The sequence below is a fragment of the Artibeus jamaicensis genome, unplaced genomic scaffold (genome assembly GCF_021234435.1).
Source record: "Artibeus jamaicensis isolate MK-2021 breed Jamaican fruit bat unplaced genomic scaffold, CSHL_Jam_final scaffold_3307, whole genome shotgun sequence".
NCBI classification, from domain to species: Eukaryota; Metazoa; Chordata; class Mammalia; order Chiroptera; family Phyllostomidae; genus Artibeus; species Artibeus jamaicensis.
In genome coordinates this window covers 2,166,788-2,178,929 of record NW_026522040.1, presented here as the reverse complement: position 1 = coordinate 2,178,929, position 12,142 = coordinate 2,166,788, and the positions used below count along the sequence as shown (strand labels likewise).

Here is a 12,142-nt window from a genome sequence, read left to right as displayed (position 1 = left end):
CAGTGCCCCTTACCCTCTAAACGTGATGGGCCTCTATTAGAGAGATTACAGTAAAAAATAACAATCAGCTCTCTGATGATCCTGTGCTGAAGGGAAGAGAAAAAAAAAAGGGTGGGGAGGAGTAGATTTGGCAGAGGACAAGCCCAGACTTTCGTCACAGGGACAGACCAAAAAGTGTTAACACAGGGAAAACACGGGAGCATCCTGTACACTGCATTTCAGCCACAGATGACATGGCACGTCAGGGCACCCGGCCCCCACCCTGACCTTCCCGAGGGTCCCAGCACCTCCAGCACCTCCACCCCTTCCAGCTGCAGACATGCTCAGGGGATCCGGTTCTCAGGGAAGACGCAGCCTGGCCGCACTCTCCCAGTGAGTGTTCACTTCGCCTCTGGTTTAATATTCTCTGTCTGTCTGTCTGTCTATCTCTCTTTCTCTCACTGTTGTGTAAAAGAAAATTTTTTGTTTAATTGTCAGAGTAGGAGGACAGAGGAGAAATCAGCAGCAAAGAGAGGTGGCAAGTATGTAAGTTTCAGACCTCTAGGACACTTTCTGGTCTAAACTTTGCAGCTGTTCTGATTGGTTTCCCTCATTTCCGTTTTTATGGTGGTTTGTAGACCTCTGCAAAGGTTCAGACCTAGGCTCAAGGCTTCTCTGTTCCAAATCCTGGGCCGCAAAGCCTTGCGTGTCTCCAGATCTGTTGTTAATTTAGACCTGAGCCCTGTGCTCAGAATGATCCATTTGCAGGACTCAGATTTTGGCTGAAGCACACATTGCCCAATCCTTAAAGTCAACAGCCCGAAGCCCTTAATATACTGACCATCTGACTGCATCAGAGGGAGTGTGAGCACATGCTATTGATCTGGGAATTGCTGAGATAACAGGCCCCGAGGTTTAGGATCATGAAATCCTGGAATGTTGACACTCGAAGGGGCCCCTATGTTTTTTGCAGCGATGCTCCCATTCTAGAGATAGGGACCCAGGGCAGTAACTCAGCTTACCCAAAGCCTGGCAGCAGTGAGCTGTGAAACCTGTGATTTTTGTACCCACGGCCAGGGCACCTTTTCACACTGGCACTGAGGAGGTTTGGAGAACTCACTGTGTCTTAGAAAAAGGTACCTGGTGAGAGGAAGAACACCAAGTGGCCTTTCAGTAAATCTTCCCCGTTTTTGAGAGTTTTGGCACTGAGTCAGCATGACATTGTTGTCGCAGTTGCTCCGGCATTTGTGCAGCAGTAAATCAAATAAACAGAGGAACTCAGCAGGGTCCTGAAAACGAGACCCACGTCCACTCTATTAGTAGATCTCTTGGACAGCCAGTTTCTGGAAGTGTGGTTAGTGAGCTCGAAGGGTTGGAGAGGTTATCTGTATCGTCCCGTGGTTATCAAACTAGCTGGGTTTTTGTTTGTTTGGGGGTTACAGAGAATTTTGTTCCCTACGGGAAATGGTCTGTTAAATAGGTGGTTTGGGGTGCAGAGGACCTCATCTCCACGACACTCCCCAGGCAAGCCCCCACCCCACTCCCCGGGTGTCCCTTCTCTCCCCACCCACTCCACACAAACGTCCTTAGAATCCTAGGTCTCCATAAAACAGTTCAGAAACATCTCGTTTAATGCCTCTGTTTCCGATGAGAAAACTGAGGCCCAAGGCGGGAAGGGGTGGGTGGAGGCAAAGGGCTTGCCCAGGGCTACACAGCTGGTCCACAGCACACCTGGAATGCTGGGGAAAGAGCCCCCTCTCTCTCCATGTCTGTCTGTCTGTCTGTCGCTCTCTCTCAGTCCCTCTCTCCCTTCCTGGTTCTGACTTTGTTCCCCAGTCCATCATGCTTGTGGTTCTAAAGTTCTATCAATGTACTTTCTTTGTGTCTTTCTCACTCTTCTCCGCTCACCTGAATTTCCTGAATTGTAACAGTTATTGCCGCCACTGCGCAATCCTAGTTCCCTCTCATCTGGTCTCAGCCTTGGTCTCCCTAAGCCTTTCAGATCCTGTCCCTACTGCCTCCACCTCCCCCTGCCTTTGAAGTTCTCCACAGTCTGCCTTAAAAATTTTTTTCCATTCTGCCCTCCCCCTCCTCTGGCCCAACCGGACCACTCCTTGTTCCCCAGGCTCATCGCAGACAAGCCACCTCTGCTCCTTGGCTCCCTCAGTTCCCCACACATGAGGAACACCCCATGTGCCTTGGTTTCCTTTAAATGGAGGCATTAAGAAAGATTAGCTTTCTGAACTGTTCCGTGAAGGCTTAGGAGTCCAGAGAAGTTTTGGTGGAGTGGGTAGGGTTCCTGGAGAAAGAAAAGATGGGGAGTGAGGTGTGGGGGTGAGTGACGGGTGTGGCAGGGGAATGTGAGGGAGACAAGAAGCTCTATCTCATCTGCTTGTGACTTCCTTCCTGCCCTTCCAGGCCCTGATCAAAGGCTGCCTTCCTCCACACGCCTTCATCAGTTCTTCTTTCCTCTTCATTCTCATAACACTTGTCTGCCCTCTTATGATTAGCCTTGTACTCAAGTTAGGGGGGAGCAAGCCTGCTACCCCCCAATAGATGGTCATTCATTTGCGGGCAGAAACCATTTTGAATCTTTGAATCTTCCGCTTCCAGCCTGGTGCTGAAGCTCAAAATCTTTCCTTTAAGTTTCCTGTTATTGGATGAACCCAACAGCTCGTTCGAGGTCACATTTTTCATCTGGGTCATTCGAACACGCGAAGCCTCCACAGCTTTTGCTTTGGAAGAGGTAGCAGGTTCAGTGCCAAAACAGGTCCTCAGTGAAATGAATTTTAAATTCTTTTGCATTTGCATCAGATAATTATCCATTTCATCACCTACACAGCAAGATTGGCAGTGGTGTATTTGTTTTCTTTTTTTTTTTTAATGAGGCACATTAAAATTCCTGAATGTCAAGACCTACCCCAAGCCCTGTTATCCTCAGGGGCAGGTGTGACTGACCAGCCATTTCTTTAGTGGAAAAGGTGCTGCTTAATTCATTCCTGGTTACATGACTGAGAGATTCTGCCGCTTGTAGCCTAACATCTTCACTGCTACTTTTCTCACTTTTCCGAAGCCCTAGTAAAGTCCTGTTGAGTCAGGATTTTGGGGTTTCTTGTAAATACTCATGCTTTACTCCATGAACAGCTGAATTTCCTCTTATAAACAAGTAGGCTTTGCCGCATCCTGTGAATGAAAGGTGTTGCCCCTGTGCCACATTGAAATGATTGTGGAAGGGTGTGTAAACTTTAAAACCTTGGAATAAAAAAAAAATAGGAAATTATTTAGTTCATCCTACTGTGTTCTGAGGAAACTAAGATAAAAACATGCGGGGAAATAAATGATTGGCTTAATTATATAAGATCTAGCAGAAATGACAGAAGAAATGTATATAAAAATGTTCGATTCATAAAAAGTCTAGGAATACCTGGATTATCCAATCTTACTGAGCAGTGGACCATGACAATTTCCCAGCGTGCTGAGTTTTGTAACAAAACCCCCAAAACTTCATAGTAACTCTCTTTCCTTTCTTTAAAATAGATATTACTACACCTTGGAAACACTTCCCAATTGCCGAGGGTTGTCGTTATGAACACAGTTTTTTTAAATCATGCTGTGAAACAGTGGTACCTCAAGACTCCCATCTAAAAGTGGATGCAATTATTAAGTGATGTCTTCCGTCTTCTTATTTATGTCTTTTATCTCTTCTAATTGCTGCTACAGCACCCACCTCTGGGGACCCCACTCTCTATTCTGCTATAGCCAAGGATGTCAGTAAACCCAGCTTGTTAGAATGGTATTCAAAGTAAAAGCCAATAGTCTGAGGGAGGAGGATTGAGGGGCCTTCTCTCCAACGAAGCAAAGGGCAAGTATATTTTGGGACTGTTGGTTTACATACCAAACTGACCAGTTCTGCTCACTTTGATTGGTTTTAAACAGTTGGTTTTCCTGGATCTCCTGTCTGGTGAAGGGTGAAATTATTACTGGCAATTTATAGATGAAAAATAAGAAAGAACAACAGTGAAATGGGCACTTGTGCTTCACATCTATTTGGAACTCTGCAGATAATATTGTTGAACTGCCCGTGTCCTGGTGACCCCAGATCCTTAGGGAGGTAGTCTCGGCTTTCTGCGTGTGTCGTCCTGGCCAGCTGGCCACAGGCACCCTGGCCTGGTAGTTGGTGACCCAGGCCTTTCCCTCCTTGTTGATGCCATTTGCATTGCTCGTTTCTCTTTCTCTCTCCTTCCCTTTGACCTATGCCTGTGCTTGAAAGGAGTCCCCACGTCATGCTTCTTCTCATGTCCCTCCCAGCCCATCAAAAATGACTTTGCAGCTGCAGGCCTGATGCAGCAAGAGGAATGGGGGGTGAGAGGGGGTGGAGAGGGGCTCCTTGGCCATCTGGAAATCAATGAGCTGCTGGCCTTTCTGACTGGACCAGTGAGAATGTGTTTTTTCCCCATAAAAAAACACAGTTTCACTTCTCAGTTCTAGCTTCAGCTGTGTCTCTGGTCCAAAAAGGTGGTTGAGGGCTGGCCGGAGGTCGCAACTGCCATGTGTGATGTTTGAAGTTCCAAACACTCACTTGCAAATTAGACTCTTGGAAACAAACTTTCCATAAAGGCAGGACTGTCTGGATTCATTTCCAAGCCTAATTGAATTTTTAAGAGGAGTCTTAAAACTATCTGTAAACCTCACTCATTTCTATGCATTCATTCCACAAATATTTGTGAAGGGTTCTCCTATGCTAGTTAGTGCTGCTGGATTAGGCACCAAAAACATCAAAAAGACAAAATACAGGCTCCGGCTTTATGATTATCTAGTCTTTTAACTTCCCACCCACTGCAGGCATCTTTCACCCGTCCTCCCCCTCCCCCCCACTCCCGCCAGCATCCCTAGCTCTGTTTCTGGTTGTGGATGCTCTCAGACCTGGTACAGCCACCCAGTCGAGCATTCGCTACATCAGTCTCTTCTTGCTTGCTTTTTGCCTCTGACCCTCTGAAGGAAAATGCAAGTTTCTTTTAACTTATACTTCAGTGAAAATAGTCTTGAATTTAATAAACTTAGGTTTATTTTATGACTCAGTAACGTATCCTTACACATATGTATTTGAAACAAATATTTCACAAAACGGTGCTCACTCTTGCTACGTACAAGGGCCCCCTGATATGTTTTAGCTTTATCGTTAAAGTGTACAATGCGATGATTTGATACTGTCTGTGCATTGGGAGAGGGATCCCACCATCGAATTAATGAACCCATCCATCGCCTCTTGTATTTACCTTTATTATTTTTCTTTCTTTGTGTTTGGATGAGAACAGTTAGGTTCTAATCTCTTAGCACATTCCAGTTACACGGTAGAGTATTTTCAGCCACAGTCTCTCGCTGTGCATTACATTCTCAGCCGTTGTTCATCTTATCACTGAAAGTTTGTGCCCTTCATCAGCCTTTCCCTATTTCCCCCAAATCCAAATTCCCAATGCCTGGAAAAAGCACTCTAGTTTGGTGTTTGTATTTAAAAAATATTTTATATCTCTTTTTATTTTTAGAGAGAGGGGAAGGGAAGGAGAAAGAGAGGGAGAGAAACATCAATGTGTGGTTGCCTCTCACATGGCTCCCCCACTGGGGACCTGGCCTGCAACCCAGGCATGTGCCCTGACTGGGAATCAAACTGTGACCCTTTGGTTTGCAGCCTGCGCTCAATCCACTGAGCTACACCAGCCAGGGCAGATGTTTGTATTCTACATATAAGTGAATGATAAGTGATGTTTGTATTCTACAAATAGCTACACTATTTGTTCTTTTCTACCTGGCTTTTACCACTTAGCGTAATGGCCTCTAGATTCATGCACATTGCAAACAGCAGGACTTCATTCTTTTATAGTGCTGAATAATATTCCATCATATATACTATAATATGTATCTAAGTATATACTATGTATACATGTGTATTTATACACATTTTTAATTTATTCACCTTGACTTTCGTGAATTATGCTATTGGGTTGGCCAAAAAGTGTTTTTTTTTCCCCATAAACTAGAAGATAATTTTTTTTTCATTTTCACCAATAACTTTATTGGTCTGGATATTTTGAGTATGTTGGCTCTCACCTACTTGGTAGAACACTGATTGTTCTCAATGACTCTATTTGATCGCTGTTAACTTTGACTGGTCTACCTGACCGTGGAACATCCACCAGCAAGAAATCTCCAGCACAAAACCTCACAAACCACTTTGACAGGTTTGATCAGTCACAGCACCTTCTCCATACACAGCACAAGTCTTTTTGTGTGTTTCGGTTGTGTTTTTACCTTTCTTGAAACAACGAAGCATGATATGCCAAAAGTGTTGCATATTTTCTTCCATCTTCAATATTAAAATGGCTACACAAAAAAAATCACCAATTTGGTTAAGTTTTTTTTTAATGCAAGCTGATGTGACAGCTGCCACGATACAATCTAACAAAATTGTTTCAAGTGAAGTTGAAGACTACTAGAGCTATTGTACAGAAAAAACTAAAACTTTTTGGCCAAACCAATACAATAATATAAGAATACAGATATCCTTTTGATTTAGTTTCCCACCTTGTGATATTTTCTATATCTTTGATTTCATTAAAACATGGTGGTTATGACCTACTAAATGGATTTCAGGAGTAGCAAACTGAGGTTTCAAAACCCCTGAAAGTACTGCATAATCTTGCTACGCTGGTCCCCGCCTCCCAAGCAGTTTAGGAAGCTCTGCTGGCCAATGAGTGCACTGGCTGCCTGCTGCATGCTGCAGGGGTCAGCCTGGAGGCTTCAGGAGAAGCCTTCCGGGTGGAATCAGAGTGCCTGGATGCTGGCCTGGCTCCCTCAGTAATCAGCCCTGTGAGCTCCATCTTCCATCCAGCGGGAAGATGGGAAGCCCCTCCATCTTCCTCCAACCCAGTTATAAAACGCAGAGACATGCCTGCCTGCTGCAACTCACACGGGATGGGGGGGGGGGCAAGGCCATCTGTTAAAATGACACACCTTCACGTACACGGGAAAACATTAAGTGCAAGGCAAATGCACGTCATTAGTCAAGAGCCTTATTTTTTCCCCCCAATTAAAGTTTTATATCAGAGAAACAACTTAGACCACTTGTTTTCGTAGACTGGGGCAGAGAGTCTTGCACGGGCTCTAATATGATGCAACTTCAGGAATAAAAATCTCAGAATGGCATTTGTTTGCGATGTCGTAACTAGGTTCGTGTTTAAGAAGCTCAGCCAGGTCATCCTCACTCCTCTGCCCTTAAATACTTTTTCTGGTTATAAAATCAAGGAAGCCAGTAGGTGGTCGGTGGGCTTTTAACGCATGAGCCAGGCTTGAAGGAGCCTGCCTTGCCTGATGGTATCTACTCCAGCTCACTGGATTTATAAACACTAATTCCCACTGTTTTTAAGACCGCTTTTTATTGAAAACAACTGACAGTAAGCAAAAGCAACCAGTAAAGGAGATACTTTTATGAAGAAGTATCAACTTGTTGGAAAAAAAAGCACCTTTTCTTTATAACTTGATTGTAAACTGCATGCCATGCAGACATTGATTAGAATGTTTCATTCAAGCCCTGGTATCTTTGTGGGATCTTTTCTATGCTGAGGAATTCTTCCTTGGGGCCTTACCCCCGCTAGATACGTTGTCTCCTTGAGGCTAGTCCTGCCTGCTACCTTAGCTCTCGCTGTCCTTTCTTCACCTTTCCGTGATGGCTTCTGTCCTTACAAGCAATGTCTACACTCACCTTTTCCAGAACCCGATGCTCCAAATCACTCCCCTTGTGTGTAGCAAAGAAAATGTAAAGTAGTAACATAATAAGATAAGGACCATATTCACCCCGAAGAGAAGGAAATCAGGTGGCCACTTTTGCTCTGTAAAGAGTGAAAACATTCTTTACACAGACCAGCAATACCCCACCAAAGGCCCACAGCTCATAACTACCCTGCATAGTTTCCAGAGAAAAATACGTAAAATGCATAGAATTTTAAATAGCTTTTAAAAACCTAGCTTTAATGTGATTCCATGACATTTGTAGCCTTTGTGTAGATAATTTTCATAGCTGTTTAACACATTGTTATGACGTGCCTACGAATTTACTTTAAAAAGACTGTTTTTGCAACTTCTTAAGGAGTAGGCGAGGCCCAGGCAGGTTAAGGGACCCTGAGTCTTTGGGGCTGAAGGAGCAGCTTTAAGTAGGAAGCTGAGGCTCACCTCCGCTGACTCTCAGGTGCTCTTTCTGGGGTGAAGTAGCGCTGCTGGTGGGAAAGGGGGTCTCAGTACTTCTGTCGGCCAGACGAACCTCCTCTCAGAGTGCAAAATGGGCATGTTTGTGACCGCTGAGAAACCAGAGCAGGATTCCCCGACTCACACCACGTTTACCCATCACTCGTGACACAGTGGGTAACTTTGCGTGGCCCACTAATTTCTCTGCTCCTAAGTTTCCTCACCTGTAAAGAACAAGTAGTCTACCTGTGGTGCACATCTAGTGAACATGGAAGGAACGAGCCAGGTGAAAGTGTGTAAACCGCTGGGGTGTTTAATCCCTGTTACATTTTCTACCGGTTCCTTCCTTCACTCTCCTTCCTAGAGACCCCAGAAGACAGATGGCTTGGTATCTTAGGCCAACAAGGCAACTGATGGGCCGAAAGGCAGCTAAATTCAAGAAGTGATTGACGGGGAGTCATTAAAACATCCATCTACTTTCAAAAAATCAGAGGAGGTCTTCATCTCAGGCTTTAGTTGTGCCATTGACTTACTGCTTAAAAGTGATCACTGGTACTCCCGCCCTTTGGATAACTCTGCCATCAAATGAAACACGTTAAAAATGGACTTTTGGAGCAAAATAAAGAATTACTACTTTTCCTAGTCAGCCTAAACTAGAGACACTTTGAAGGAAAATACAGTAAGAGCTAAAGATTTGTTGGCCAGAGATTCGGATGCCACCAGTCTTTCCAGTCATCTTGACCGGTGAGGAGGGTTCAAAGTCAGAATAGTGACTTTGAACTCCACGTAAACTTGGGTTCAGATTCTAGTCATACCATTTTCTTAACTGCATGCCCTTGAGCAAATTACTGATTTTTCCTGGGTTTCTTAGTTTATTTCCAAAAAGAGGAAAGTGTATGTAAAATGCTTAGGAGAGTGCCTGGCACTTAGTAAATGCTCAAAAGGGTGTTGGGGGGCCCGGGGTGATGATTAACAACGGAAATGGTTGGCACAAACTGGGTGCCTAGGAGGTGAATCCAAGGTGTCTTTCAGGCTTTTTGCTGTGTATAATGTGCACCCACATGTTCAGCCCAAACTTTCAGGGGAAAAAAAATATTTGGTTTTAATTTTTATTTCAATTATTTATGTACATAAGTATGTATGTACTTATATTTAGATTCTTGTCTTTTGCATTACAGAGGAACTCTAGCATTTATTTTTGAGCATACAGATATCATTACTGCTTTCTAGAGTTACACTCTTAACACATAAGCATAAACAAAAGAATTAAAAACATTTATATAGATACAGAATGAGAACCACCCATAGGTAATGTGCATCCTTATTTTTTCCTCAAAAATTTGGGCCAAAAAAAAAAAGTGCACATTATACATGGCAAAATACGGTAATTCCCTGGGGCTGCTGTGACAAACTCCTGCCAACTTGTTGGACAGCTTAGAACCACAGAGACTTACTGTCTCACAGTTCTAGAGGCCAGAGTCTGGAGTCGAGGTGTCAGCGGGGCCACACTCCCTCTGGGTTCTGCAAGGAGAGCATCCTGCCACTGCCGGATCCTGGCCACCCTGATGCCCCCGGTTTGTGGCAGCGAAGCTCCTGTGCTCTCATTACGTCTGAGACGTAATTGTCTTCCCTCCGAGTCCAAGTTTCCCCTTTTTACAAGGACACCAGTCGTAGTGGATTAGGCTCCTCCCTGATGACCTCATCTCAGCTCAGTTATGTGTGTAAAGGTCTTATCTCCAAATAAGGTCACATCCTGAGATACTAGAGGTTAGGACTGCAATGTATTTTTGGAAAAGGCACAGTTCCTCCCATAACATGGGCATACGGACTAGAATTCAGTGCAACAAACCTGACCCTCACCTCCATGTACTGGGCAAACCTTGTCCACCCTGGGGAGGCCTAATGTGGAAATGATATCCTCATATCAGTTAGGTACATAGTGGACACTTCCTAATCGCAGAAGGGAAAGAGCTCCTTAGACTCATGCACTGGCCGGGACTTTTCCTTCATCTCATGGAGAGAAGGGCACCCAGGAAGGGTGTACAATCAATCTCCAGGGAAACAGCCTTCAAGTCACAGAAGGAGCTGCCTCAGATCTATAAAGAGTTGGTATCCTGGGAAAGATTTATTTTCCACTTACTTTCCTTCCCCTGTACACGTTTTAAAATTTCTGATGTTCCTTAAACATTGAATTTGACCTAGGGAAGTATTATGAGTCTGTCTCTCCTAAATATTTATGGGCTGGGAGGAAGATTCTGCAAAACATTCCCTCCACTCAAGGAACAAAGGCTCTGCCACCCAGATGTCCTCAGAGCCTAGCAAGGCTAGGGCGTTAGGAGCCCAGCTCAGAGCCGTGGGTGTATCTCCAACCAAGATCTCCAGATACCAGGGGAGCAAAAGGAACCTAGCTAAGGTGGAAACAGCATAGGAGAGAATAAAGGTGAAAGTTACAACATCTTCATACATCAGATGGGCTTCATGTAAGGAACCACGCACCTAAGTAGGCAGTAGAAGGTGCTAGAAAGAGTTAGGAAAAATTATATTAACCAAGTAGAACCATTCAGAACCAAGTAGGGCTGTGGTAACAGAGTCCTACATACTGGGTCACCTCTTTCTGAAGGCTGGGGAAAGAGTCTGCTCCATGTGTCTCCCTGGGCTTCTGGTGGTTTGCTGGCCACTTGCGTAGTTTTGGGTAGAGGTTTGTCACTCTGGTCCTCTGCCTTCACGTGACATTTTCTCTGTGTTTCTTCACATCGTCTGCCCTCTGTGCATGTCTGTCTTTGTGTCCAAATTTTCCCCTTTGATCAGGACACCGGTCATATCGAAGGAAGGCCCACTCTCTCCAATGGCTTCCTCATGACTTGATTACCTCTATAAAGGCCTCATTTCCAAACAAGATTACATTCTGAGGTACCAGGAGATAGGTCGTCAATGTATCATTTTTAAAGGACACAATTCAACCCCCAACAAGTGCTAAAAGATTTTAAGTACTTTAACATAGCATTTCATAGCTTAGTTCATAAGCAGTAAGTGGGATAATTCTTGAGTACAATTCAAGTACCAGCTGGCTGAAAGCTGTTGGGACAGTGTGGACGTGTGGATGCTCCGCCACCAAGCAATCTGTCTAACGCCATCCTGGCGAGAGTCGGACCAACCTCCACACGTAGAGCTCTGGTCCACCAGTTCCCCACTAAGTGTGGGCTTCCAGCCAGCCCCAAAGGAGACTAGAAAAGGAGAGTGTCTTTGCCCACCAGGACAGGTGCATAGTCTGGCATGGGAAGATCAGACTGTCTGATGATAAATTTCTATCTACCTTTTAATGAGAGGTGACATGGAATAAGAGAGAGACGGAAAATGTGAGATAAAAGGCATTGCATTTTTTTGGAAGTTTGAGGTACAGCTCCTACCCCCCTCCAAAAAAAAGAAGGAAGGAAGAAAGGAAGGAAGGAAGGAAGGAAGGAAGGAAGGAAGGAAGGAAGGAAGGAAGGAAGGAAGGAAAGGTAGTCAACACAGGAAGAATAAGGAAATACCAACAATAAATAAGAATTTCCCCTATGTTTAGTTTGCATTTCCCAGTCTTCTCTGCTGTTAACATTTTCAGTGAAAGGGAGTTTAAGATCCTCGAGTCGGCAAAATCTTTCTGCCCGATTCTCCCCTTCATGCTCAGAAAGAGCAGCAGACCTTGGGCGATACATACACACAGGACCTATATCCCATTTGATAAGGAGGAGGAAAAGGATGAGGATCATAACAATAATAATAATAAAATAGTAAAAATAGTTAACACTCAGTACTTACTATGTGCCAAACACTGTTCTAAGTACTTTGCAAATACGAATCATTGAACCCTTCCACAACACTGCGAGGTACGTAAGTCCCATTACCTCCGTTTACAGATGAGGATAATGAAGCCAGAGAGGTTGACTGG

At 44.5% G+C, this 12,142-nt stretch overlaps 1 protein-coding gene across 7 annotated transcripts in view; it reads left to right on the top strand.

Moving 5' to 3' along the window:
- Positions 1 to 12,142, top strand: part of CALD1 (caldesmon 1) — a 189,411-nt gene that overhangs the window by 114,456 nt on the left and 62,813 nt on the right. The window contains exon 1 of one of the 7 annotated variants that reach the window (XM_037165804.2): positions 166 to 372. The exons of the other annotated variants lie outside the window; for them this stretch is intronic. Coding sequence (XP_037021699.2) covers positions 320 to 372 — 53 coding nt within the window. The 5' untranslated portion in view covers positions 166 to 319. Of the gene's footprint in view, positions 1 to 165; positions 373 to 12,142 lie in introns of those variants that run through there. 7 annotated transcript variants of the gene reach the window in all.